General features: G+C 37.5%; 1 protein-coding gene across 2 annotated transcripts in view; it reads right to left on the bottom strand.

Moving 5' to 3' along the window:
• LOC120421674 (uncharacterized) overlaps positions 1-26,874 on the bottom strand; it is a 28,692-nt gene extending 1,818 nt beyond the window's left edge. The window contains exons 1-2 of one of the 2 annotated variants that reach the window (XM_039584904.2): positions 26,634-26,874; positions 11,909-12,001 (exon numbers count right to left, since the gene is read on the bottom strand). In XM_039584904.2, coding sequence (XP_039440838.1) covers positions 11,909-12,001; positions 26,634-26,645 — 105 coding nt within the window. In that variant the 5' untranslated portion in view covers positions 26,646-26,874. Of the gene's footprint in view, positions 1-7,017; positions 7,177-11,908; positions 12,002-26,633 lie in introns of those variants that run through there. The other variant, XM_052710589.1, reaches the window with a different exon arrangement.
• Positions 26,875-27,139: the final 265 nt, after the last annotated feature.

The following is a 27,139-nucleotide window of genomic DNA, read 5'->3' as shown; positions in this document are numbered from 1 at the left end:
GGACCATAAATCGAGGTGGTCTGCTGTTCGGTCTGAGAACGGGTTAGAAAAATCAATTTAACGACCATTACTTGCGCCGCCCACCAATTTGATCGAATTTCATTAAAGGCGGCAAATTTGAATTGTGTGACCCTTTAGAGCGCGATATTTAAATTTGAAATGGTCAATTTTTTTCAATATTGGCTGCCGCCAAACACAAATATTAAGCCCACCCAAGAGTCCTGTCCTTCGGATTGTTAGCACTGCTAATCACACAGCTGTCCATCAATCGCGCGTGAAGGGTTGTAATCCGAGTCCACGGAGGTGCGTGTCACCTGTAAGTACCATGAACCGGACAGGTGCCTCCTTCGCCACCACCACCGACCGTCAACGGACGCGTTACTTTTCGAGCCGGGGATCTTAACGCGATCTAAATTCTCCAACGCGCGCACCGCCAAATCCTTTCCAGCCTCCAGCGGTGATTTGCGCCAGATTCGTTTTACACTTAATTACAACCGGCTTCACTCAACGTCAGTTTAAATTATGCGTATGTGCTGGGCACCCTTTTCGGTGGGGCAAATCGCAAAACTTTACGGCCGATATTGACGGGCGGTGGCGGTGGCCAATGGTCAGGCTTAGAACTCGGATCTAAGGGGCCGCTCGGATATCACGTGACTTTTTTTGACCAAGTAATGTGTCTTCAACTGGGAATTGGGAAAGCTGAACGCTTTTGCTCATTTTTTTTATTTTTTGCTTTCCTCACTGAGGAATGGCTGTTGAGATCTCAGATATGTTGATGAAAAGGATATCCGGATCTTCATGTAGTTCTGATAACCCTATCTTACGTTATGAGTATTTAGTAAAATATATACATTTGATTGCTGGATAAATGTGATACCAGTAGTCAGTTTTAGGGACCATCCATAAACCACGTGGACACTTTAGGGGGGGGGGGGGGGGGTATGGCGATTGTCCACGATCCATACAAAAAAGATTTTTTTTGTATGGACAATTGTCCACGAAGGTGGGGGGGGGGTTCGAGATTCCCAAAAAAGTGTCCACGTGGTTTATGGATGGTCCCTTTAGATGTGTTTTTCACTAATATTTTCTTTACTGTCCAGTATTTTTGGAGTGTTCCAGACTATGCCTCTTAGCACTTTTAAGCAATTTAAATGATAATGGTTTCATTCTAGAGTAAAAAATGTGAAATATAACATGCAAAATAAATCAATGAAAAAGTGGCTGTTAAAACATGAAAAAACATAGCGTAGCATAGCATAGCATTGGTGTCTGCCCGTAGCTGCTACTTCGTTATTGGCCAGGACCCCCAAACATTGCTCCGTGGACCACAGATGAAAAGTAAGAACCAATCATCACCCCTTCGCAATTTTCAAAGGTCCCTATCGTGCTGATCAATACTGACGCCGGCCACGACCAGAGGTAAGACACGGGGAAGTGGATGGGAATGTTAGCCGATACTTGAGTGATGGGACCGCTAAATCGGCTGCGTCTCCGACAAAGTATCACATGAGTTTTGAGGGGTTAGTAAGATGGGTATGAGGTCAGGATTCACTGTGGTAGGTGATGCGACAATAAGCAATTTGTTTATCGGTTGAAATTTTAAAAATCTTAGGCAGCCGGCTGCGGAAAGATAGCTATCTAGGGATTTAAATATAGTATTAATTCGACCGCGATTCTCTAGAAATTCTCCGTCGACGTGCCTTCCGATCAACGGTGATGTAGGAAAGGCTTCATTCATTAAAATTATTTTATATCATGAGCCTTAAAACATATTCGTCGACGTGCCTTCCGATCCTCGATGATATGGAAAGGACTTAATCCAGCAATACGACTTGCTTGTCTCAAAAAACAAAAATCGGATCGTTTCTATCGAAAACTATATAAAGAGAACAAAAACTCATCGGCCAACGAACGCGCGAACTAAAAAAAAAGAAAAAAGAAGAAGAAGAAAACCAATCACCCCATGTACACAAATAGCGACACAAAAGAGACGAAAATAACACGAAAAAAACAGGACTGCGCGTCCCTACAGGCACCGCACTACTGATCCATAAACTTAACAAAATAAATGTCAATATAAATACAAAAAAAATCAAACAAGAAAAACATAAAACAAGAGAAGCAAAGTTTTTCGTAGAACAAAAGTTCCTCAAAATGATCTCCTAAACACGGGAAAAAATTGCGAAATTAGGTTATATTTGTATACTTTTTCATAGTCTGAATTCTTAAAATCTAAATAGAAACGTTGTCTGAGTCTATAATGAGATATATTGTTGGATATGTATCGTAAATCAGAGTGACTTTGATAGGATTTCAATATTTTGTTGGAATATTCTTCAATTGTTATGATTTTTTCAAGATTATTATTATTATAACACGTATTGGGGTAGGCTACATAAGGTCCATACCCTTTTTTTGAATATTCACATTATATATAAAATTCGTTCTTAGAATAGATGCCTATAAGCTTGAAGATTTTTTTTATTTTTTTTTTCAAAAACACATAATATATATTATTACAACCTAATTTTACCTTCTCCTAGTGGGAAGTTGTCCAAAGAATTCTGAAAAGCATTCCGTTTTTCGATTCGAAATCATGTTCATTGAGAATATCATGACACTTTGAGAAGTTAACTAACTATTCAAACTTTTCCAAATTTTGTGAAACTTCTTTTTGAAGTACTTTGAACACTTCTCTACCATGGTCAGTATGATTTCATAGCATTCCGTACGTATTTAATTTGTACTCTTCATTTTGCGAAAAAATTTCAATCCTATCAAAGTCACCCCATTTTACGTTAGTTGAAAACCTTTCTAATGAGATATAAACTTTGAAAATCTGTTCATACTGTCTCTTGTTATGGCCAGTCATGCCAGCTATACAGATAAATCTGTATTTTACGATTGTGTCACGTTCCCCAGAAAACCATTCCCCCGAATACCATTCCCCAGAAATCAATTCCCCAGAATGAACCGTTCCCCAGAAAACCATTCCCCAGAATGTATTATTCCCCAGAATGTACCGTTCCCCAGAAATATTTATCGTGGTGATTATAATTATTTCCAAAATTAAAAAAAAATCCAAAATTTTCAAAATTTCTGAATGTTTTTAAAATTTTCCAAATTTCCAAAATTTCCAAAATTTCCAAAATTTCCAAAATTTCCAAAATTTCCAAAATTTCCAAAATTTCCAAAATTTCTAAAATTTCCAAAATTTCCAAAATTTCCAAAATTTCCAAAATTTCCAAAATTTCCAAAATTTCCAAAATTTCCAAAATTTCCAAAATTTCCAAAATTTCCAAAATTTTCAAAATTTCCAAAATTTCCAAAATTTTCAAAATTTCCAAAATTTCCAAAATTTCCAAAATTTCCAAAATTTCCAAAATTTCCAAAATTTCCAAAATTTTCCAAAATTTCCAAAATTTCCAAAATTTCCAAAATTTCCAAAATTTCCAAAATTTCCAAAATTTCCAAAATTTCCAAAATTTCCAAAATTTCCAAAATTTCCAAAATTTCCAAAATTTCCAAAATTTCCAAAATTTCAAAAATTTTCAAAATTTCCAAAATTTCCAAAATATCTAAAATTTCCAAAATTTCCAAAATTTCCAAAATTTCCAAAATTTCCAAAATTTCCAAAATTTCCAAAATTTCCAAAATTTCCAAAATTTCCAAAATTTCCAAAATTTCCAAAATTTCCAAAATTTCCAAAATTTCCAAAATTTCCAAAATTTCCAAAATTTCTAAAATTTCCAAAATTTCCAAAATTTCCAAAATTTTCAATTTTTTTAAAATTTCCAAAATTTCCAAAATTTCCAAAATTTTCAAAATTTCCAAAATTTCCAAAATTTCCAAAATTTCCGAAATTTCCAAATTTTGCAAATTTTCCAAATTTTCCAAAATTTCCAAAATTTCCAAAATTTTAAAATTTTCTAAAATTTTCAAAATTTACAAATTTTTTTAAAATTTATAAAATTTTCAAAATTTTCAAAATTTTCAAGATTACATACCTAAATTTCCAAAATTTTTAAAGTTTCCAAAATTTCCAAAAATTCAAAAAAAAAATATCAAAATTTCCATAATTTCAAATTTTCAAACTAATAAAAATTCATAATCTTTGATTTTTTTTAAATTTTTAAATTTCTTTTCTCTTTAATTTTGATTTTTGAATTCCAAACTTTTTGATTTTTTTGAGAATTTTGAAAATGTTTTTAATTTGACTTTTTGACTTACCATTGGCAAATTATGATCATAATATTTAAATCGAAAAATCTCGAACGTGATGCGAGAAATAAAGATTGAAATATTACGCTCGAGTGCAATAATCACCACGTTAACTTGTGTCAGCAGTTATTACAAGGCTAGAAAGTTTTCCCTTCTTTAAAGAAAGGAAAACTTTACTGACTGATGCAAGTTTATTTTTACCTTTAAAAGGGAGGATGAGAGTTTTCCCTTCTTTAAGGAAGGGAAAAATTTATAGCCTTGTTATTATAACTGCTGACACGGGTTTAATTTTCCCTTCTTTAAGTAAGGGAAAAAATACTTGACCACTTACACAACTTTTTAAATTTATTATCACTAGTCAAGAGAGTTTTTCCTTATGGAAATAAGAAAGAATACAAGAAAAAAAAACTTTAAAGCGAAAATTCAACTTCTGTTAGCAGATATCTCAAGTCAAGACAGTTTTCCCTTCTTTAAAGAAGGTGAAACTCAACTTGTGTCAGGAGACCTTAAAAGAAGAAAAAATTAGTCTTGAAAAAACTTGTGTCAGGAGACCTTAAAAGAAGAAAAAATTAGTCTGTTATTGTAAGTCAAGAGAGTTTTCTTCTTCCAAAAATGATAAATTAAATTTTGTCACCTTAAATCAAATTTAGAAAATTTAAATCATCATGCAAAATGAGCAATATGCCAAAGGTCCAATATGTCAAATGGAATTATACCAATGACACCCATAATCATATTTTAATTTTAACAAACATTTTTCTTCTTTGCAAAATAAAAATAGCATTCACGGAAAACAAGAAATAAAAAGAAACAGCAATTTATTCGGCAAGGAAGGGAAAATTTCTTAGAATAATAGAACGAGTCATAAGCCGAATTAACATTTTCTGTTATTTTCAATGGTTTTCTGGGGAACGTGACACAATCGTATTTTACAGATTTTTCGATCCCTGAAATCACAAAAATCTGTATATACAATTTTTTTTTAAATTGATTACATTTAAAAATTTTAACAATTAAGTAATTGAATTATGTTATAATATGATCAAAAAGCTTAAATCTGCTGTTAAAATTTTTAAAATGTCTTGTATGGCTTCGACTTTGACGGGACACAGATAAAATACAGATTTATTTTTAAGAAAATACAGATCTCCCATAAAATATGTTTGCATCGTTGGTTATGGTCACTTAAGTGGCATTTATGCATACTTTCGAGGCCGGATCTCAATAAACTTGATGAATATGAAGTCCGGATCTACATATCTTGTGACACATCATTGGTAATTGAAAGACCATTCAAAAACATTGATGATCTGGTATTTCTGGTATTTGTTATGGTCACTTAAGCGATATTTATGTAAATGTAAAAAAAGTTTACGTGGTTTATGATCCCTTAACAATATATGAAAAATACAAAATAAAGTATCTGAAATCCCGGGATGGACGCACTTTTTTGCATCACAATTTATGGACGACCCCCCTCACAGGTCTCCACGATTGACCCGGTGTCAATGTTTTGCATGCTAATGAGGTGGAAAACTTTTATTAACTTTGCTTTTGCATATTTCTAGCGTGAAAATGGTCATGAATTTCCAATTTTATGCACGTCTTTTTGCTCGGGCAACTTGAGGAACACACATCGAATTACCGATAGAATGTCGTCGTCAAGGCGTCTACTCTCAGCTAAGCCTGCAAACTTTGCTCTGCAGGTTGCACTGCTGCAACAATGTTGCACGGTAGCAGCAATACCGCCAACTGTGGTGCGAGTGAAAAATTTCTTTTCATCAGATTTAATTGGGCCAAAGTGCAGTGCAGGGTATCGCGCTGCTACTGGTTTAGGCTAGTAGAGTGCAAGCTACTAGTGACTGGTAGATCACTTGTGGCTCTCGAAGCCGGTATCTGCCAGCGGGTGATAAATGTGTGTCAATTGTCAATCAATGACTCGAGGGGAGCCGGCACCAGGTGTATGATAAATTATGTTTGAGTTTGTTGCAGCACTTTTTTGCAGCGTTTGTAGTATGATTGAGTTGCACCGAAAATTATGACGGTATACGGTAATGAAAGGGTAGAGTGATGTAGCTTAAGATAGCAGGAATAGTTGCAACATTTGATTTTTATATATTTAGTTTGCTGATTGTAAAACGATTTCTGACCTCTTACGCTTTTATTGACCATCAATTATTCGTTCAATAGCATCACAGCTTGATTATTTATTTTATCGATCGAAATTAAATCTAGATCACCCCGGAGATCGGATGGAGGTGATCAGACAAAAAATAAGGTATCACTCGATGGTTCAAACGACCATTTATCAATCAGAACGGCCAATGCCAAAATCTACGTTGTAAACGTCGCGGGCCAAGATAAGCAAGTGTGTCTCGCGAACTGGAATTGCGTAACAACCTCCAGAAAGTGATCTTGATTTCACATTTGATCAACGGCCGCCGTCTGGCGCCACTTGAAACAGCTCCTTCTGGCAACTCGATCTGTCCGTCAAATGCGCGTCTCAATGGCACCGAATCCAAGATTTATGATAATGAGCTTTTAAAAGTCTCCAATAAACCTAGTGACTAAACGGCAATTTAGTTTTGAGCTCTAGATTTTCACTAGCAACTAGTCACACCGAACACATTCTAAGAGTTTCTACACAATGTCAAGATCAACAGAGAAGTGCATCAAGCGATAAAAAAAAACAAACCAGCGAGGCATTAATCGTAAAAGTCCATTAAACGCACACCAGATACAACCCAGATATCGATTTTTCGACGCGATCTTGTTTCGTCTGGCAACCTGACTCACCTCTTCTAAGCCAGCCAGACAGAAGCACAAAGCCACACGCGCTCGCGACATGATTCGATAGTGATCGCAATAAATTAATAATGACATTACAAGGTATTTAATTAGACGTTGACACTTTCGGGGTTCTGGTGGCTGATTTTCACACAAATCACAAATCGGTTCGCGCCTGCAGACGACTGGGGAACGACAAAGATTTGCGAGCAAATTCGAGCAAATCGAGCAGGCACGTGTGGGTGTCACCCTAAAAACAACAATCGCGAGAGCAAGTGGGTTTTCGATTTGACTCCTTTCTAAAATCGATGGTGTGAAGGACGGCGCGTCTGGATCATATTAAGCGACAGGCCTGGTGGCAAAGTGCGAATATTGTTTTGTCTGTTGGTCACTTTGAAACTTATCACTTCACCTACACGTGAACTTTGCTTCCGCTTGCAAGTTTTGGCGACTATCTTACATCACTTATTTATAGGCGACACTATTTTCAGTAAAGCAATGGTTTCAATATTTGTGAATAAACTTTAATAAAAGTTATTTAATGCACTTTAAGGTTGTTGTTGGATCTAATTTTAATTTTCATATGATCATAATTTTGATATGGATATCCAATCTTCAATATCTTGGACTCGTTGCAAAGGTCTTTTGATTACGCATTCAACGCTGGGTCGCATAATTGATCCGGACATCATTGCACAGTGATTTCCAAAAAATGGTGAAGTCTTTCAAATGCAACCTGGTGCTTCAAATTTGGCTTGCGCCTTTTCGAGATATTTAAGTTTTAAATTTGCATCTTTTTCCTTAAAATGGCTGTAACTTTTGACCCTTAAGTCCAAATTGACATGTCAAATAAGAAAAATGTTCGTTTTTTAGAGTTCTAAAAGTGCCCCGAACATCATTTTTCTCTAGAACTTAACTCTGAATTGCCACGTTCAAAAAAATGGATTTTGGAAGGTTTGTTCAGATGCTTTCTCTAAATTTGGTCGTAGAAGGCGTAGATTACGAGATAAAATTTTGGTGTCTTCGACAAAGTTGCATGAAATGGCATGCCTAACAACTTTCTAGAAGACGAAAAAATTCCCAAAAATATTCCTTAAAGTTTGATTTTGAAAATCACCCTAATCGCTAACCACCCTAATTTTCAGCCAAATCAAAAGTTGCACTTTTCTATTTGCAACACAACTCGTCTCAAGACATCAAAGCTCCAAAACTTCACAATTTTTTGGAAAATCCATTTTCCACTTAATTTTGCGTTCTGGACCACTGTGGCATTGTTTCAAAATATCTATGATCATAACTTTTGATATGGTTTTAAGATCTTCTAAACCAGGGGTGACCAAAGTATGACCCGCGGGCCAAACGTGGCCCGCGAGGTGATTTTTTGTGGCTCGCGGACCCATTTTGAATGATCACGTAAAATGACCCGTTGACCACTTGTAACGTGATTTTATGCTTTTTAAAAAATAAAAGTTTATTTTAAACATTTTTATGCTAATCTTTTATACTTTTTGTTAATAGAAAAGCTAATGACTTATCTGTATTTTGATCCCCATTTTAGGACACACATATTTTGTCAAAAAATCCTTTAAATTAAAACAATTTAACACGATTCAATGTGAGTGAAGCTAATAAATATCGTGAAAACTTTCCACAAACATTTTTGGAAATATTTATAAAACATTCAAATTTGACTTAGGTAGAAACCTGTAATTGTTCTAAAAATATAAGTATTCTAGATCAATTTGAAAGTCATAATGACCCTTTTATGAACTGACCCTCAAACTAACTTTACACTTAGAAACCGGGATTCGAACTCATGGCAGTTAGATAACGAATCTGATTGACTACCATCTAATTCACGTAGACACAATGTTGAAATCGGAGGATCGAGGCTATTGCAAATATTTTACAAAGCTTTTGTCGACCGACCCTCCCCTCCCCTATTATTAAAAATTGCCTTAAAAACATTTATAAAAAATCGAAAAATCAATGGAAACTTAGAAAATTTTCGATAAATCAATGTTTTTTCGCAAAAAAAATCGTCGAATCTGTTTTTTTGAATATAATGATTGCAGTTTAACTTTACGGTTGCTTAAAACATTTTCTTTCATTGAAATTCTAGCTCAAAAAGATTTTTCATTAGTCACACTCGATTTAAAGATAAAATTACCCCGTTACATAAATTTGATCAGTTTACATGTCACCACTCTGAAATATGAATACGAAACTATTATTTGTAATTACCGAAAATGTTCAAAAAATAAATAAAAAATCATCTTATAGATGTATTTTCTAGTCTTTTAAATTAAAATTATTTAGAAAATCTGGCTTGCGGTTGAACTTTAAATTTGGCCCGACCTCCAAAAACTTTGAGCACCCCTGTTCTAAACCTTTCTAAACCATTATGGCCCATTCTTAAAATTTAATATTTGAAGGGTTTTCCCTCGAAATGCACCTTTTTTACCATCCTCTAGACTAGTTTTTTATGCATTACTATCAATAGAAAAAAAAACAAGATTTCAAATTTCAATACCAGTCTTCAAATTTGTTCAACCAAAAAGCATGTTTTTGCCTCATCATTTCTCGCTTAAACTTTTAAAAGGCTTCATCCATAAGGTACGTCACGCTAAAGTTAGTCAAAATTCTGATTGGGAAACGTTTGTTCAACCAACCAGCGTGCGCTAAGAAGAGGGGGAATTTGCCGAGAGGGGAAGGGGAATTTTGGATTGCTACCCTGTATAGAACCCTAAGACGAAGTTCTTCGTCAAAAAAAAAACTAACCATCCACTTTATCGACCCCTAGGTTTTTGAAGTCTCTATTGCAAGTTTCTGCTCGAACCTAGGGGTCCAAAGGCTTGAACCTATTTTTACTCCAAGGAACCTTCTACTCCAGGGTTCGAACTGACGGCCTTTGGATTGTGAGTCCAACCATTGCCAGCGATTCCACCGGAACAGGCTTGGTTTGGTGTGTTGTTTGTCTTTATAGCAAGGAGACGACTCCCACACCTGGAATGAATTAACGGCCTAACAACATCCAAGGCCTGGACCGACGTTTTACTTCCCCATCCGAATCGAACCCATGATCTTCCGCTTACTAAGCGGACAGCTTAACCATTCGGTCAAGCCTGCTGCCAGGTATTAAATTATAGATCGAAACATACAAAGCATGCTTTTTAAAGGGACTGAAAAATGTATTGACAGATGGAGCAATATTGATATCGACAAGATTGACAGCCAGAGAGTCGACTGCATTTTGAAAGAATGTAAAATTCATAAGTTAATTTTTACTTTTTGCCATATTTCAAAGAACTTGTCATGAATGAAACGAATAATATTGAAACACGTAAATTAATCCACCTTTAGGTGGTTGGTGCCTTCCTTGCATTCATAATGTGAATACACTACACAGCCTCAAAAAAGTGCCAATATATCTGAGATCCGGTCTAAAAATTAGTGTATTAAAAACACTTAAGTACTTATAACTTTTGATAGGGTTGTCAGATCTTCAATCTTTTGGGCTTGTTGGAAAGGTCTTTTGTTTACCTATCCAACGATGAATCGCATGATAGATCCGGACACCTTTTTCATCAAAATATTTGAGATCCGGCCCCAAAAAGGTGTATTTATAACACTTAAGTGCTGATAACTTTTCATAGGGTTGTCAGATCTTCAATCTTTTGAACTCGTTGGAAAGGTCTTTTAAATACCTTTCTAAAAATGTATAGCAAGACGAGTTTTCTCACAAAAACCACCCTTTTTACAATCTTTCGAAGTTAAGCTAAAATTGTTTTTAAGCATAACTTTTGAAGTACTTTTCTAAACTTCATAATATTAACTAGGGTCTTGTGGGACCTCATGACGGATCGAATGAAACTGAAACAGTCTCAAATCTGTTCTGCCAGTCCGGAGAAAATCGTGTGCATATTTTTTGGTGCACGGACCCACATCCAGACACACGCACATACATTTGTTCAGAATTTGATTTTGAGTCGATATGTATACATGAAGGTGGATCTACGAGGTCGATTAAAGCATTTCATTTTTCGAGTGATTTTATAGCCTTTCCTCATTGAGGTGAAGAAGGCAAAAAGCAAGAATAAATTATTTTGCGAGAATGGAAAGTCTACAGAAACACATTTTCGAAGGAATATAAAACGTTCCTGCATATTCGAACTTATTCCTTTCTTTATACTTTTTTTAAAAGGGCCATGTTTAAATGAATGCAAAAACTCGTTTTATATACTAAAACTCAAATGTATTAGAAACATGTTCAAATTTGAACTATTTCTCTCAAATGTTATCAAGAAATTGCTTATGTTCTTGATCTATTTTTTCTTATGTCTATCAAAATATTACTGGAAAAAACTACTTTGAAAGAATGCAAAATCTTACAGAAACAAGAAGAAACTGTTTGAAAGTGTATATTTTTTCAGGTTATTTTTAGTTCATCTCTTTTCTCATACAAATTATACAATTTTTTTAAATGACTGCTAAGTTTTTAACTCAAAAAGTGTAACAGAGGAACTTATAAATTAATATTGAATTTTCTCATTTTCCCCTTATTGTTCGAACTTTTGGCATTTGATCTTTTGAACTTTCGTCCTTATGTCTTTGACACGCTTAAATGCGGACAATAGGCGCCCTTTCCCCGTGCCATACTTAGTGAATCCGGAGTCATGTGGCAAACGGAATGGCACTAGCCAGTGATACAAGAAAAAAAGTATATCCAATTATTGTATTTTAATTTTGCTTTAGTTAAGTATATTTCCATGTATTTAAAACAGTAATGATGACAGAAAGCTTTCCCCAGCATATTTCATCTACGTCATGTAATTTCACCATCATTACGAAACACTACCGTAATGCCTAGTACTATAGGGCTGATGATGGTGCTACTTACGTATTCCGGGGCATATGCGTACAGTGCATCCTTGATGGCGTTCACTGCCGGTGGTGGCGGACCCAGTATTGCCAGATATACGAGAAATAGTGCCTGCAGAGAGAAATAGAGGAGAAAAAAGGGAGAGATAAAAGTAAATCGCTGATTAATTTGCACTACTTATGCCGTCAATTGCAAATAAACGCTACTGTGGCTTTGCTGCAATTGCACTTGTGCCGATTGATGACGACGACGATGGTCGATTTGTGAGCCGGATGCGAAATATTGAGATATGTTGTTTGCACTATGGAGAGTACATTCAGTTGCATTGAGCCAGTTATTTAATAATTGCTTAAAATCGCATAATTTTCAAATTGCCTTAGCATTGACATATCGAAATATTGTTCAGTATAACTTTGGAAAAGCGCTATAACAACTTCAATTTACATTTTTACATTTTACATTTTTTATGAGGTGGATACAAATTATAAATTTCAACTGAGTGTAATGGAGCCTGGCGTGTCGTAATTCGCGCGGCAGGTGACAATCAGTCGCAATTTTCCTAATGGAAATGGTTAATTACCCAGCCCAACGGATTCGATAATGAATGTGATTCTGCGGCAAACGACCTGCTAATAACAACACCGCCAGGCAGACAGCAGTGTGATCTGTGATTATGCCATTAGAACGTGTCGCAATGGTACATTTATGTTCTGTCAGTACTAACTGTTTGCCAAACCTGCAATTAGACTGACGACTCGAATCGTGCGTTTGTGCACGCCAAAGTAGCCGATTCGATTATTTAAATGTTTTTTATTGCTTAATTTCTTCATTTCAATAGCTACAGACAGACAGATTTTTCAATAAATACATGAATTTGAGCCATCATAAAAATGTTGACCTTTGGGTTGCTATTCCAACCACGGCGTCCACGAATCGCCTGAACCTGCCATTGCTATTTTGTATGAACGATTGCAGTTAATTGTGGAACCAAGCCCCAAACTCGACAAAATAAAGGTGAAATTAAAACCACCTTTTGCATTATTTTAATAATTTATTACGACGTAACCTTTTTTCTTCAAAATTACCCATAATTTAACGCATTACATTTACGACCTCTAGCCGTCGTTAGTCTTGATCGTTATTGCTCGCTCAGCAGTCCTTACTCGAAGCAGCCAGGGACTGTTCAAAGTCTTCGGCCAAGCCGGAGCCAGAATCCAGTCTACTTTCGCTTAAGTGTGTCTAGTCTCTTGAGGTGGTGCCAAACTGGGAATGCGTTCACTGCCCCCGAGTTGTGTCTTTATCGATTCCGAGGTCCAAAAGCAGCTGCTAAACCGTGTGAATGCGCCTCCCGACCAGAGCTATGCAGAGGACATTCCCACCGACGGCGTCCTAAGGCTCTCGCTGGCCGCTCTCTGGCCTCCCATTTTTGGGTTGGCCGCGGCGCGTTGCACTTTTATTGCGTTTATCAAACTGTCAATAAGTTTTGATTGCCCCCCGTGGCCGACCACGTGAAGGTCGGCTTCCAGTGTGCATTCTAAGCTGTCGATTAAAGGTTTTACCTCGGACCCCATTTTGGCATTCCAAGTGTCGCGCGAACACACAAAGTGCAGTAAATTAATAACCGCTCCGGTATGGCAACACTGTCAAATGTTAACCGCCGCCGCTGACATGCGTGAGTTTGGATTTTAATTGGATCGTGGCGGATCTCGCAACCGTCGCCAATAAATCATCAATAAAATTCCTGCAGGGCTAATTCCAGTCCCCGAGCCGAAAGAGTTGTAATGTTAGAACCCTGGTGGCTAGCGGCGACAGCGGCGGCGGCGCCGAATCTGGGGCCCACCATTTCAAACTTGTCATTTATCCGTCTCAGGGACATGTTCTCACGGGCATGTGGCCAAACATAAATCATGTCGCAGGGGACCCTAACTTAATTAGTTGCGCCTAGTACATATCAAAATGTGTTTTGTCGGTCCCTAATGTGCAGTTGTGACTTATGAGGTTACTTGTGATGGGCTACATCAGAAAAGTTAAAGTCATAATGAAATCACGTATATTGCCTAGTACGACTCGTCATCGTGTTTGTGCAACCTTGTCGCACGTCGATGTTGTGCTGCTTTAAATGTCTCACATTTGACTTTCACAGATTACAAAAAAATGGATTTCAATAAAAACCGGAAAAAAATCCGTGCGTTGTTGTCCCTCTTCATATGAAAGAAGATTCGATCTGATCGTGCTATCTTGACACACCCTGAAAATTGCTGCAAGTGCGAAAAATGGTTAAAGGGATTTTAGTCAGAGTGCGTTTGACACGCGTATATGCCCGACTACTGTAAACATTTTTAATTATAACTCGGGACTCCGGCAATCAAATTCAAACAAACTTCGGGACAATGCACACAATGGTCAGCCAAACAAAACGTGTTTGTTATTGTTTACATTGCGTGCTCTAGTTTTTGAATAACCCAATCAAATATTACCTCTTAAGATTTTAGGGATGTCACAAACCCCAGACTCCCCCTCCTCCCCCAATTCTTGGACGTAATTTTTGAACGATCCCTATTCAAAGTCAAACATCGAAACGCGTTTTTTTTGGCAATAACGCCAAACAGCGACGTTTGACAAGATAGCACGAGTCAAAGTCATAACGAATAAATCGATACATCAATTGTTTAAATAAAATCTAACTTAATCTAATTTGTAATTGAGTAGTTCACTACAATTTCGCATTTTTTTACCATTTTGCAAAACTTTGTAAATGAATTTTTGAAATTTGAAAATCAAACCAATCGTTTCCGAAATATCGTCAGTTGAAAAATATAGGCTTATTAGGTGTCACGCAGGAAACATAAAAATTTATCAAAAACATTGTAAAGTATTTTTCGATTGTAAATTCAAGTTTGCGTCAAAAAAGATTTGTTTTCGTATGGCAATTGTCCACGAGGGGGAGAGGGAGGGGGGGGGGGGGTCTGCGATTCCAAAAAAGTGTCCACGTGTTCTTAGATGGTCTTTGCCCAGGTTTCGATATTTTCCAATCAATTAATATCTCCTAAACCAGATTTCGCACCATCAAGGAGGTATTAGACTATGACAAAAAAAAACATACAAACAAACTCGCACATTTTCGTGTTTGACAGTTTGCCAAACTCGCAAACAAAGCAAAATCTGCAGGCTGACGTTTATGCAAACAAATGCAGGCAAACTGACAAACTGCCAAAAAGTGCGAGTTTGTTTGTTGTTTCTCGTAGTCTAATACATGCTTTATGCATTATGGCTCAGAAAATGTATTTTTTAGTCGCTTAAAACCAGGGATGGAATAATCGCAAAAAAAATCTTTTTCGCTTGCAAATCGCTCCCGAACTTCTCGAAGCAGATCAATCAGTTGAAGATTTTTGGTGAATCTCCTTGTTAGCACCAATTGGTTTATTTCGTTTTGTTAACACACATTGCCCATCTACAAAAAGTGACAGGTCATTTTCAAAGTGTGACTTTATACCTGAAAGTGTAGTACCGTCAGTGGGGCCAAAAAACAATACCTACAGCTCTCGTAATTTCTTAATAAATAAAAACAATTTAAACGTTCTTGGAGCTTAATTACATTTTCCCAATATAATGAGGAATTTGATGAACTTAAATGCCAATCATTTGTAAATTAACCCAATCTCACCCCTTTGAGGGGCTGACATTGGGTTAAAATCAACTAAAATGATGCACAAATACAAAGATAGGATCAAAACCCAACAGTGTTTCTTGTTCGATTGAATCGTGTTGACATGCTGCAATGTATGAAGTAGAGATTTTCAAACATATTACCTAAAAGCCAAAACGAGAGGATTTGTTCTAGGAGCGAGTTTTTTCTGCTAAATCATATTAAGATGTCTCCTACACAATCCTTTTAACAGAATTTTGTAAAAAAAAAATAAAATAAAAAATGCGTATTTTGGGAATTTAATTTGTAATGTTTAAATGTTTAATAAAAAAATCGGAATTTTGTGTTTCCGTGTACCTTTTTTTTCGAAGTCCTAACCTAACATACAACATTGCCGAAGACACCAAATCGATCAGAAAATCCCTTCTCTAGATACAAAATTTCATAAATTCACATGACAATTTTGTATGACCAGCCCTCAAAATTGTATGGAGACTTGTATGGAAAACTAATGGTGGACAAAGTTTCTCTGTATCCAAAAATAAAACAAAAGTCGGAAAAAAGAAAAGTCGATTTGCGAACAACCAATCGTACAACCAATCAAAAACCATGTGGACACCTTAGGGGGGGGGGGGACTGGCGATTGTCCACGCTCCATAAAAAAAAGATGGGGGGGGAGGGGTGGAGATTTCCAAAAAACTGTCCACGTGGTTTATGGATGCTCCCGAAGTGTGACGAGGAGGCAGTATTGGCCATTAATATTTTTTGTAAATATTTCAAAAGAATTTTTGTTAAGCTCCACAAAAACTATTTGGCGTCAGTCTGCAGGGATTGAGGTAAAGAACATTTGAAAACTAAATATTTGTTCAACTGTTTAATCAGTGGCCAAACTGTGAAGTCATTGAACAGCCCACTAACGCAAAATGGCATGTGTGGCGGCATCGTTGACGCTTTCAATTATAATAATTACGACCCTGCTCGTTCGACATTGGTGGCCAACCGCAACCGTATACCTTGCACTTCTGCAGTCATTCATACGACCCCAGACCAAAACGACCCGCTGGAGAGACCGTTTATAAAATTCCCAAAGTCACCTCTCTACGCGCGTAGGATGGAAAAACAAAAATCTGCGGCAAGCACCACACTTCGTTTAATTTTGCATTCCTGGTGCGTAGTCTATAATTTTATGCAAATGCAATCGATTATCTAATATTTTTCAACTGATTTTCCTATCATTTTTTTTTCTTCGCTCGCACCAACTGTCGTCTCGTTGGAAGCGGAGGCAATTCTTGGAAATTTTTGATTGCAAATTGATCATGCTACTTGGAACGCCTTAATCACACGCATTTGCCCTCCCTGTGCCGGCGCCTTAAATGGGCAGTTCATTTCCACGGGGCTAAAAGTTGAGAAATCGATAATTGCAGCCTAATTGAAAAATATTCTGAATATCTAATGAAAAGATTTATGACCGTTTCCTATATGTGATGCAAAGCTGTAATATGAAAAAATTAAATCATAAAAGTTGTAAGTAAATCATGATCAACACAAAAGTTATCTAATAAGGTGAGAAAAGGTAAAACTTGGAAAGAGAGCCGTTAAGCCAATCCCACGACAGCCAAATTTGACAGTTTTGGAAGGTGATAATAAATGCAGAGCTCGTTAATTTAACGATGTTATAAGTATGGCATCATGATATCCATAGGAGATTGATTTGGTTGATATAAAAGATGAAAATAAAGGGAAATCGGTGAGATTATTCAACGATGGTAATGTGCGGAATATAATGACGTAAGGCCTTCGGCCATTTTGAAATAAAATAAATTATTGATTAAAAACTCTTTTTGTCCAATACTGAAGCTTTATCAAATTAACAAGAATGCTTGACAAAGACTTTTTACATGGAGCTGCCGTCATTTCCTTTCTACAGGAAAAAAACAAAAGTAATGTGCTTGAGCGCAAAAAATAGGCCTCAATCGGCATGCAAATTAAAAGTGCAGACCCTGCTCTATCTAATCCAGCCCCCCCACACACGAGTTGTGCACGTTTGCATCGAAAGTGAAAGTGCAGTTCCTGGCCTGCAATTGGCCATATCAACCCGTTTTGCAAACGGCCTGTTGTAACGCGCCTGCAATCTAATGCATCACACAATCGTCAGCTGGAGTGGTCCCCACGGTCAGTGATGGCAGTTTGCAGTTGCAACACTTATCGTCTCTCGCACACTCACGCGGTGTTACTTAACCATTTCCGATCTAAACCTGTTCCATTATTATACAATGTGTGATCGTTTGGTGAAGCTTTCCATGCTGGCAGTGCCTGCAGGGGTGGTATGAATCAGCGCGGGGAGATTGAAAAACTAGCGGGAGGTAATTTCTATTCTTGTTGCATTATTTACAACTTTAGTCTTAAGTACTATAATTAAATGCATTTGAAAAAAAAAAACAAAACTCGTTTAGTAAACATCCTACTGATCCTGCCTGGCCCATTATCAACGTTTTATTATTGATGTTCTGGCAACCTTGTCTCAAGTTAAGAACACTTAAGTGAAATTTATGTACTTTTTTGAAGCCTGATCTCACTAACATTTTTGTAAACTATGTCCGGATCCATCATCCGACATCCAACATGGTTAGGTAATTGGAAGACTCTTCAACGAGACTAAAATGTTGAAGATCTGGCAATCCTGCCTCAAGTTATGATCACTTAAGTAATATTTGTGTTATTTTTTATTCCGGATCTATAACAAAACAAGATGTGTATCAGCCATTCGAGGTTGTCGTGCTATTTTGTTGCACCCGTCATTTCGACGCTCCGAGAGAAACGGGTATTAATGTTTGACCTTGAATAAACAAAAACGAAAGCACGCAATGTAAACAATAACAAACACGTTTTGTTCGGCTGGCCATTATGTGCAGAAGGTTGATTGAAGTTGGTTGCTGGAGTCCCGAGTTACTAACATTTTTGTAAACTATGTCCGGATCCATCATCCGACATCCAACATGGTTAGGTAATTGGAAGCCTCTTCAACGAGACCAAAATATTGAAGATCTAGCAACCCTGTCTCAAGTTATGATCACTTACAGTATGTAAAAAAAGTATTTACACCCCTTGGGCACTATGCACATTTTGTGATGAAACATGTTAACAATTTGATGTTGACATAAACCTAGTACTACGTTTTGTTCAGAAGCTCATGCCGAACATTTTGCTGCAAAAAGCTCATGAAAAGATGTATCTATTAAAAGTCATATAACAAATACTATTACAAAAATAAAAAAGGTGCAAAAAAAGTGTGTTCACCTTTCGAAAAATTAACATAAATAAAGTTATTTGTTGACAAATCACCATAAATCCAGTCTCCCAACTCCAAATAGGCATCCTTGACTGATTAAAACAATATTTTTTATTGAATATAAAGTTTACTAATTACTTAGTATAAAATTTTATATAACTCTGGAAATTCTATATAAAACTTATCTAAACTTAATTTTGCAAACTTCCAATTTAACTAAATGTCAATATATTACCATACAATTGCTAAATAATCATTCTGGAGTGAGTATAACACCGTTTTGGGGGTCTTTGTATCGCTAGGATAGATTTTTCGTTGGAATTTCGTACCAACCCGGAATTACGTCGTCGGAAAATCCGCCGGCATCCGAACCGGTACACAATTAACAAGTCAACCTATATGGCATCGGAAAGGGCATAATATGTCCGATCTTTTGATAGCCATACATCTAGGTTTTCTATAAAACCCACGTTTTTAAATACCTAGGCAAAAACGTTGTTATGGTTTCGTTTGAGCAATCTGCCAAAAATGTATGGAATTTCGTAATTTTTGTTCTCGTGGATCAAACTTACTTTTTGCACAGGTATTTTAAAACGTGGGTTTTATAGAAAACCTAGATGTATGGCTATCAAAAGATCGGACATATTATGCCCTTTCCGATGCCATATAGGTTGACTTGTTAATTGTGTACCGGTTCGGATGCCGGCGGATTTTCCGACGACGTAATTCCGGGTTGGTACGAAATTCCAACGAAAAATCTATCCTAGCGATACAAAGACCCCCAAAACGGTGTTATACTCACTCCAGAATGATTATTTAGCAATTGTATGGTAATATATTGACATTTAGTTAAATTGGAAGTTTGCAAAATTAAGTTTAGATAAGTTTTATATAGAATTTCCAGAGTTATATAAAATTTTAAACTAAGTAATTAGTAAACTTTATATTCAATAAAAAATATTTTTTTAATCAGTCAAGGATGCCTATTTGGAGTTGGGAGACTGGATTTATGGTGATTTGTCAACAAATAACTTTATTTATGTTAATTTTTCGAAAGGTGTACAAACTTTTTTTGCACCTTTTTTATTTTTGTAATAGTATTTGTTATACAATTATTTATAGAAAACATCTTTTCATGAGATTTTTGCAGCAAAATGTTCGGCATGAGCTTCTGAACAAAACGTAGTACTAGGTTTATGTCAACATTAAATTGTTTACATGTTTCATCACAAAATGTGCATAGTGCCCGAGGGGTGTAAATACTTTTTTTACATACTGTAAGTAATATTTGTGTTATTTTTCATTCCAGATCCATAACAAAACAAGATGTGTATCAGCCATTCGACGTCGTCGTGCTATCTTGTCGCACCCGTCATTTCGACGCTTCGAGTGAAACGCGTATTAATGTTTGACCTTGAATAAACAAAAACGAAAGTACGCAATGTAAACAATAACAAACACTGTGAATACAAAGAGACGAGTTGTTCCTTTTAATTCCGCTATATATTTTAATATCTTGACAGATACGTATTTCGTCTACTACTTGCAGACTTCATCAGTGTTCTGTTCTCGACTGAAGGTTCATCGCTGGTGTATCCATATTTGTAGTTACTGTAGGTACTACCTCCTCGTTCTTCTTTTGTGCCTGTATAGGTAACAGCTTAAACAGCCACGTTGAGCCGTTACCTGAATCCTTGTTGAGTAAACGTTTGTTGCCTGCCTTGAAGATTTCCAAACTTTCAGCGACAGCCAGCTTCGATGGGTTAGTGATGTGTCTTAAGATGACCGCGTCGCTAGCTGTGATGTTATGTTTTTCCTCGATGATGTGTTCGGTTACTGCTGACTTGAAATGGGGGACAAATCCTTTCCGTTTTTCCTCCATGGCAATTTTGACATATGTGTGTATATGCTCATCCAACCTGGTTTGCAGCAATCTCTTAGTTTGTCCAATGTAGCTCATATCACAGTGGCCGCAGGATACCTCGTAGATGCCGGGTTTGCCTAAAGTCGGTATGGGGTCTTTCGTTGAACCTAAGATGGATTCCAACTGGCTGTTTCTACTGCTGAACACTAAATCGATGCCAAATTTAGCCAGTTTTTGTCGTAATGGGCGTGTTATCCTGTAGTCGAATTCTACTGCTGCTCTTCGTAGTGGCTCTGCTGATGGCGTAAGGGTTGTGAGTGAAGTTCTGTGCAGTTTTCTTTCCTTCTTATCGATGATTGCTTGGATAGTTGTTCTGCTGTAACCGTTGATTTCCGCTGTTTCAAATATGTACTCCAATTCTTTCTGTTTTCCTGCTTCGCTGAGGGGTAAAGTTGTCATCCTATGTATAAAATAATGATATGCTGCCATCTTATGTTGGAATGAATGGTTTGACGTGGCTGGGATTGTTCTTCTGGTGTTTGTTGGCTTCCTGTAGATCTCGAAAGAAAACGAAGATGGGCAACCTGGTTCTCTTAGGATCAGGATGTCTAAGAAAGGTAACTTTCCTTCGACTTCCATTTCGTAAGTGAACTTGATGCTCCTGCGTGCACTGTTTATGGTGTCCAGTACCGTTGTTAGTGAGTCCCTTTTGATGATGCAGAAGATGTCATCTACGTATCTCCACCAACGTTCTGGTAGTAGGTTTTTGGTTTGTAGTTCGTGTTCCAAAGCTGCCATATAAACATCGCTCATGAACGGTGACAGTGGGTTACCCATCGATGCTCCCATCCTCTGTTGGTAGATGCAATCCCTGAACTGGAAGTAGCTCTGTTCCATGCATAATTTGACGAATGTTATATACTGGATCGTTTTTTGTCTCCATGGTTCTCCCTCGTATTGTGATTGCAGCCAATCCCGTAGAGTTCCTATTGCGTTTTTTACTGGTATGCTTGGGAACAGTGCTGTTACGTCGAAGGAAACCATTATTTCATCCTCAGCTATCGGTCCCGACTCTAAGAGCTCCTTTGTGAACACCTGCGAACTGATGATCGAACGGCTCGGGAAGGGTTTCGGCATACTCTTGAATTCCTCGACAAGCCACTTTGCGATCCGACTGGTTGGGGCATCCACTGCTGAAATGATTTCTCGCATCTCGTTGCCTGGTTTATGCACTTTAGGTAGTGCTTTAATCCTTGGTAGAGTTGGGTTCGGTACTCTCAACGATTTTGCAGTTTTCCCAACCGATTTCAAAAGGCCTGCACATTCTTTGATGGTGTTCTCTACTTTTTTGACCATATCGATTAGCGTGTATCCTCGTTGTAGTGAATATTTTTCCCTGTTTCCGAGTTTCTCAAGAAGTTCCTTGTCGTATTCGTCCCGGTCCATGATTACTACTCGGTTTCCCTTGTCCGCTTTTAGGTAGTACACGGGTTTCTCCTTGAGTTCCTTCACTACTCGTACTTCGGCGTTGTCCTGGTGTTTTGTTGTTGCTTCTCGTATTAATTTGGATACCGTCATCCTGACGCTGTTGATTTGTGCTGGAAGGAGCGGGGGAGGTTTTGTCTGTTTTTCGTCGATGCTGTTAGCATTGATAACAGTTTCGATGTCGATAACAATGTTTTCCAGGTTTGGTTTTGATGATACCGCGTACTTAAGACCTTTGTTGAGTAAAGTTAACTGTTCTTCTGAAAAAGTTTCAGAAGAACGATTAACAACGAACTCTTCTAAGGGTTTAACTACTGGTTTCATTGTAGGGGCAATGTGGGAAATCAGTTGTCGGAATTTGTTGTCCAGTATCTTGCGTTTCCTTTCTGATTCGCACTTCGCACTATATGGCAGCTTTGGAACACGAACTACAAACCAAAAACCTACTACCAGAACGTTGGTGGAGATACGTAGATGACATCTTCTGCATCATCAAAAGGGACTCACTAACAACGGTACTGGACACCATAAACAGTGCACGCAGGAGCATCAAGTTCACTTACGAAATGGAAGTCGAAGGAAAGTTACCTTTCTTAGACATCCTGATCCTAAGAGAACCAGGTTGCCCATCTTCGTTTTCTTTCGAGATCTACAGGAAGCCAACAAACACCAGAAGAACAATCCCAGCCACGTCAAACCATTCATTCCAACATAAGATGGCAGCATATCATTATTTTATACATAGGATGACAACTTTACCCCTCAGCGAAGCAGGAAAACAGAAAGAATTGGAGTACATATTTGAAACAGCGGAAATCAACGGTTACAGCAGAACAACTATCCAAGCAATCATCGATAAGAAGGAAAGAAAACTGCACAGAACTTCACTCACAACCCTTACGCCATCAGCAGAGCCACTACGAAGAGCAGCAGTAGAATTCGACTACAGGATAACACGCCCATTACGACAAAAACTGGCTAAATTTGGCATCGATTTAGTGTTCAGCAGTAGAAACAGCCAGTTGGAATCCATCTTAGGTTCAACGAAAGACCCCATACCGACTTTAGGCAAACCCGGCATCTACGAGGTATCCTGCGGCCACTGTGATATGAGCTACATTGGACAAACTAAGAGATTGCTGCAAACCAGGTTGGATGAGCATATACACACATATGTCAAAATTGCCATGGAGGAAAAACGGAAAGGATTTGTCCCCCATTTCAAGTCAGCAGTAACCGAACACATCATCGAGGAAAAACATAACATCACAGCTAGCGACGCGGTCATCTTAAGACACATCACTAACCCATCGAAGCTGGCTGTCGCTGAAAGTTTGGAAATCTTCAAGGCAGGCAACAAACGTTTACTCAACAAGGATTCAGGTAACGGCTCAACGTGGCTGTTTAAGCTGTTACCTATACAGGCACAAAAGAAGAACGAGGAGGTAGTACCTACAGTAACTACAAATATGGATACACCAGCGATGAACCTTCAGTCGAGAACAGAACACTGATGAAGTCTGCAAGTAGTAGACGAAATACGTATCTGTCAAGATATTAAAATATATAGCGGAATTAAAAGGAACAACTCGTCTCTTTGTATTCACAGTAATGCATTCTGCTAAAACGCTCAACCAAACCACATAACAAACACGTTTTGTTTGGCTGACCATTATGTGCATTGTTCAGAAGGTTGATTGAAGTTGGTTGCTGGAGTCCCGAGTTATAATTACAAATATTTACGGTAGTCTAACTTGTACGTGCGTCAATCGCGTTCTGACCTGAAATCCCTTTGGTCAGCTGTCGCACTTACATCAATTTTCGAGGAGTGACAAGATAGCACGACAAGACTGAAACTATTTTCTCGTGTAAAGAGACAAAAATGCAAGGAGTTTTTCGGATTTCGTTGAATATCTCAGGATTGAAATCGAATTTTGGGGATCTGTGAAGGTCAAAAGGTGAGGCATTGTGAGCTGCACTAAACGGCGTTCTTAACTCAATTTGGCCCAAAATGCACGTACGACAAGTTAGCACGACGGCGCGGCATTGCTGGTGAATAGTGACGAAGGCATCAACCACATAGGTGGATTAAGTTAGTTTTTTAATTGATGTGGCTATATGAAAAGATTATTAAGCTGTCGTAAATTTTAAATTATATTAGTTATGCATCAATGAAATCATGTAAAAAAATAAGTTTGAAGAAAACTGCAGTCAAAAAGGCAACATTTATTCTAGAAACGAAGTTTGCACAATCTTATTTAAAAGTTAGAAACCCAGCCCTTCGAACAAAACAATGTTTCTTTGTGGTTTGGTTGAGCGTTTTAGCAGAATGCATTACTGTGAATACAAAGAGACGAGTTGTTCCTTTTAATTCCGCTATATATTTTTAATATCTTGACAGATACGTATTTCGTCTACTACTTGCAGACTTCATCAGTGTTCTGTTCTCGACTGTTCTCGAGAACAGAACACTGATGAAGTCTGCAAGTAGTAGACGAAATACGTATCTGTCAAGATATTAAAAATATATAGCGGAATTAAAAGGAACAACTCGTCTCTTTGTATTCACAATGTTTCTTTATCTAGATTCTGAAAACGTACCCCAGTTTCCGAATGCTGCTCGCTAACTAAACCTTAGATAAATTGCTTTGCTATTAGGGGGAGAGGGGGTAATATGCACCCCTTAACACTGGAACGCCCAACGCATGTCAAACTTACACGGACGCCCAAGCCTCCCAAAAAAGTTGGAACGGCAACTTCAACTCGCTGGTTCTCGGGCATAACTCAACCAATCGGGACGATTCTTGTTTCCAGGGATTTGTAAGAATGTCTAGATGATCCTAAAATTTTGCAGAACTTAATTTGATCAAATCTGTAATTTTTGCGATCAAAAACATCGTTCCAACTTTTTTGAAACGACAGCCTCCGCGGAATTTTTGGCGAATTTTTTTTTACACGCGAAAAAAAAAGTTGGAACGATGTTTTTGATCGCAAAAATTACAGATTAGATCAAATTAAGTTCTGCAAAGTTCTAGGATCATCTAGACATCCTAACAAATCACTAGAAAAAAGAATTGTCTTGATTGGGTGAGTTATGCCCGAGAACCAGCGAGTTGAAGTTACCGTTCCAACTTTTTTGGAGCCTTGGGCGTTGGAATGTTAAGGGAAAACCCATAACATCGATTCTGTGGAAGAATTTTGTTAGATGTTCTAAAACAACTATTATACTTCGTCATCCATTTGTAAAACCTCAAAATTGTTTAAAAATGCAAATTTCATAAAATATTTCTGATTCATTCCAAACAATCATACGGGGCAATATGCACCACAACATTGGGGCAAAATGCACTACAACGAGGCAAAATGCAACACAACAATGGGGCAAAATGCACCGGGTTAAAACAGTTTTCACTAACCAACACTAGATGACACCGCTGTTTTTACAAAGGAGCATTACAGCGGTGCATTTGGCTCCGACCACGCTTATCACATAAAATTCAATTATACATATTTGTTTAAAATGTTTTTGGACTCATCTATCTATAGAATAATGAAGATTGTGGCAAAAACTATATAAATCAACACTTACAATATCAATAAATGATTTTTATATTGTCCAAAAATCATATTAAAGGTTTATTGAAAATTAGATCAAAACAAAACATTTTAAAATTTTTCAAATAACTTTGGCTGTTTTTATCCTACCATGCTCAAACATTTCCAGCATATTTTTACAATGTTTAGCTTCCAATTTCTATGATTTTTTCCCCAGAAAATTCTTCCCAATATCGAGAAATGCTGGGGGTGCATTTTGCCCCGGGGGTGCATATTTCCCCCTCTCCCCCTATTTAAACCTGCATTGCAATCCTGAGGTAATGAAAATTGTCATTCACATTCATATTTATCTACAACTTTCACCATGACCATCCAAAATTGTGGAATTCTACATCGCAATTCACACATCGGTTCAAATGCGTTTGCGAAATTCCGCAACTCACAACTTCTTGCGCGTCAAGATCAGTCCGCAATCTAGTGGTGGCAACGAAATCAAGCCGCACATTAGAACGACATTCACGCGGCAAGAGCACCATAACTTCTGGTGCGTATCCAAGTCCACCAAGCCTGTCAAGTCGATCAAGTTTGTGAGAAAGACACAAGTTCAGAACATTTTTTATGGCTAAGTGCAAAATTCGTCGCCAGCAGCTTTGATATTGTGGGTTTTAAACCCTTTAGTGCCATTTTTTGATTTAATGTACTCTTTAATATTTTAAATATTTTGGACATGAATTTTCATTACAAATATTTTATTTCTTTTGAAATTGATAATGGTAAAATTGCTAAAGGTAATTTAAAGTCGCACAGTTTCATTCGAATCACAGCAGGGGACAGCTCCGTTCAGCCCTAGGTTGGCGAGTTCGTTGAATCCTTTACGTTTGATTGAGCTCTTAATTGGACTCACCTTGAGCAACATTTTTCTCTCACAGTTTTGCGCAGTCACACGATCTGAACCACTGCTAAATTATCATGGAAATTGTCCTTCACTAGAATGTCACTGGATAATGTCTTAATCACAAGTCCGTTCAATCAGCCTCAAAGGGTCACACCAATTCGTCCATGCGCCAAAAAAGGGTTTCTGCTTTCCAGCACTGTTCACACTTTCCCGCCAAAAATCGCACCACACAACACAGCTGCGAGTTCCGCGCGTTACGAAGGTTTTCACACTTTTCAACCGGTGTTCATCTTCACTTGAAGCTTATATACCAGGTCCGCCCAGCCCGGACCCCAAGATCAAGATTGCAATTTCCACCAATAAAAGCGCCACCCCGAAGACAGCGTCGATGAGCGAGCTGCTTCGAAAGGGGCCTCCCCAAAGCCGATGCATCGGGCGCCCCCTCAAAGTGAGTGTCTTTCACCGTGGAGGAGTTGGTTGGGCAGAGTTGCCAAGAGAACTTGTTGGATTGGATA

This window comes from Culex pipiens, chromosome 3, assembly GCF_016801865.2.
Source record: "Culex pipiens pallens isolate TS chromosome 3, TS_CPP_V2, whole genome shotgun sequence".
NCBI lineage: Eukaryota > Metazoa > Arthropoda > Insecta > Diptera > Culicidae > Culex > Culex pipiens.
Note: the sequence above shows the minus strand (reverse complement) of the source record. Positions and strands in the feature narration are given on the sequence as shown.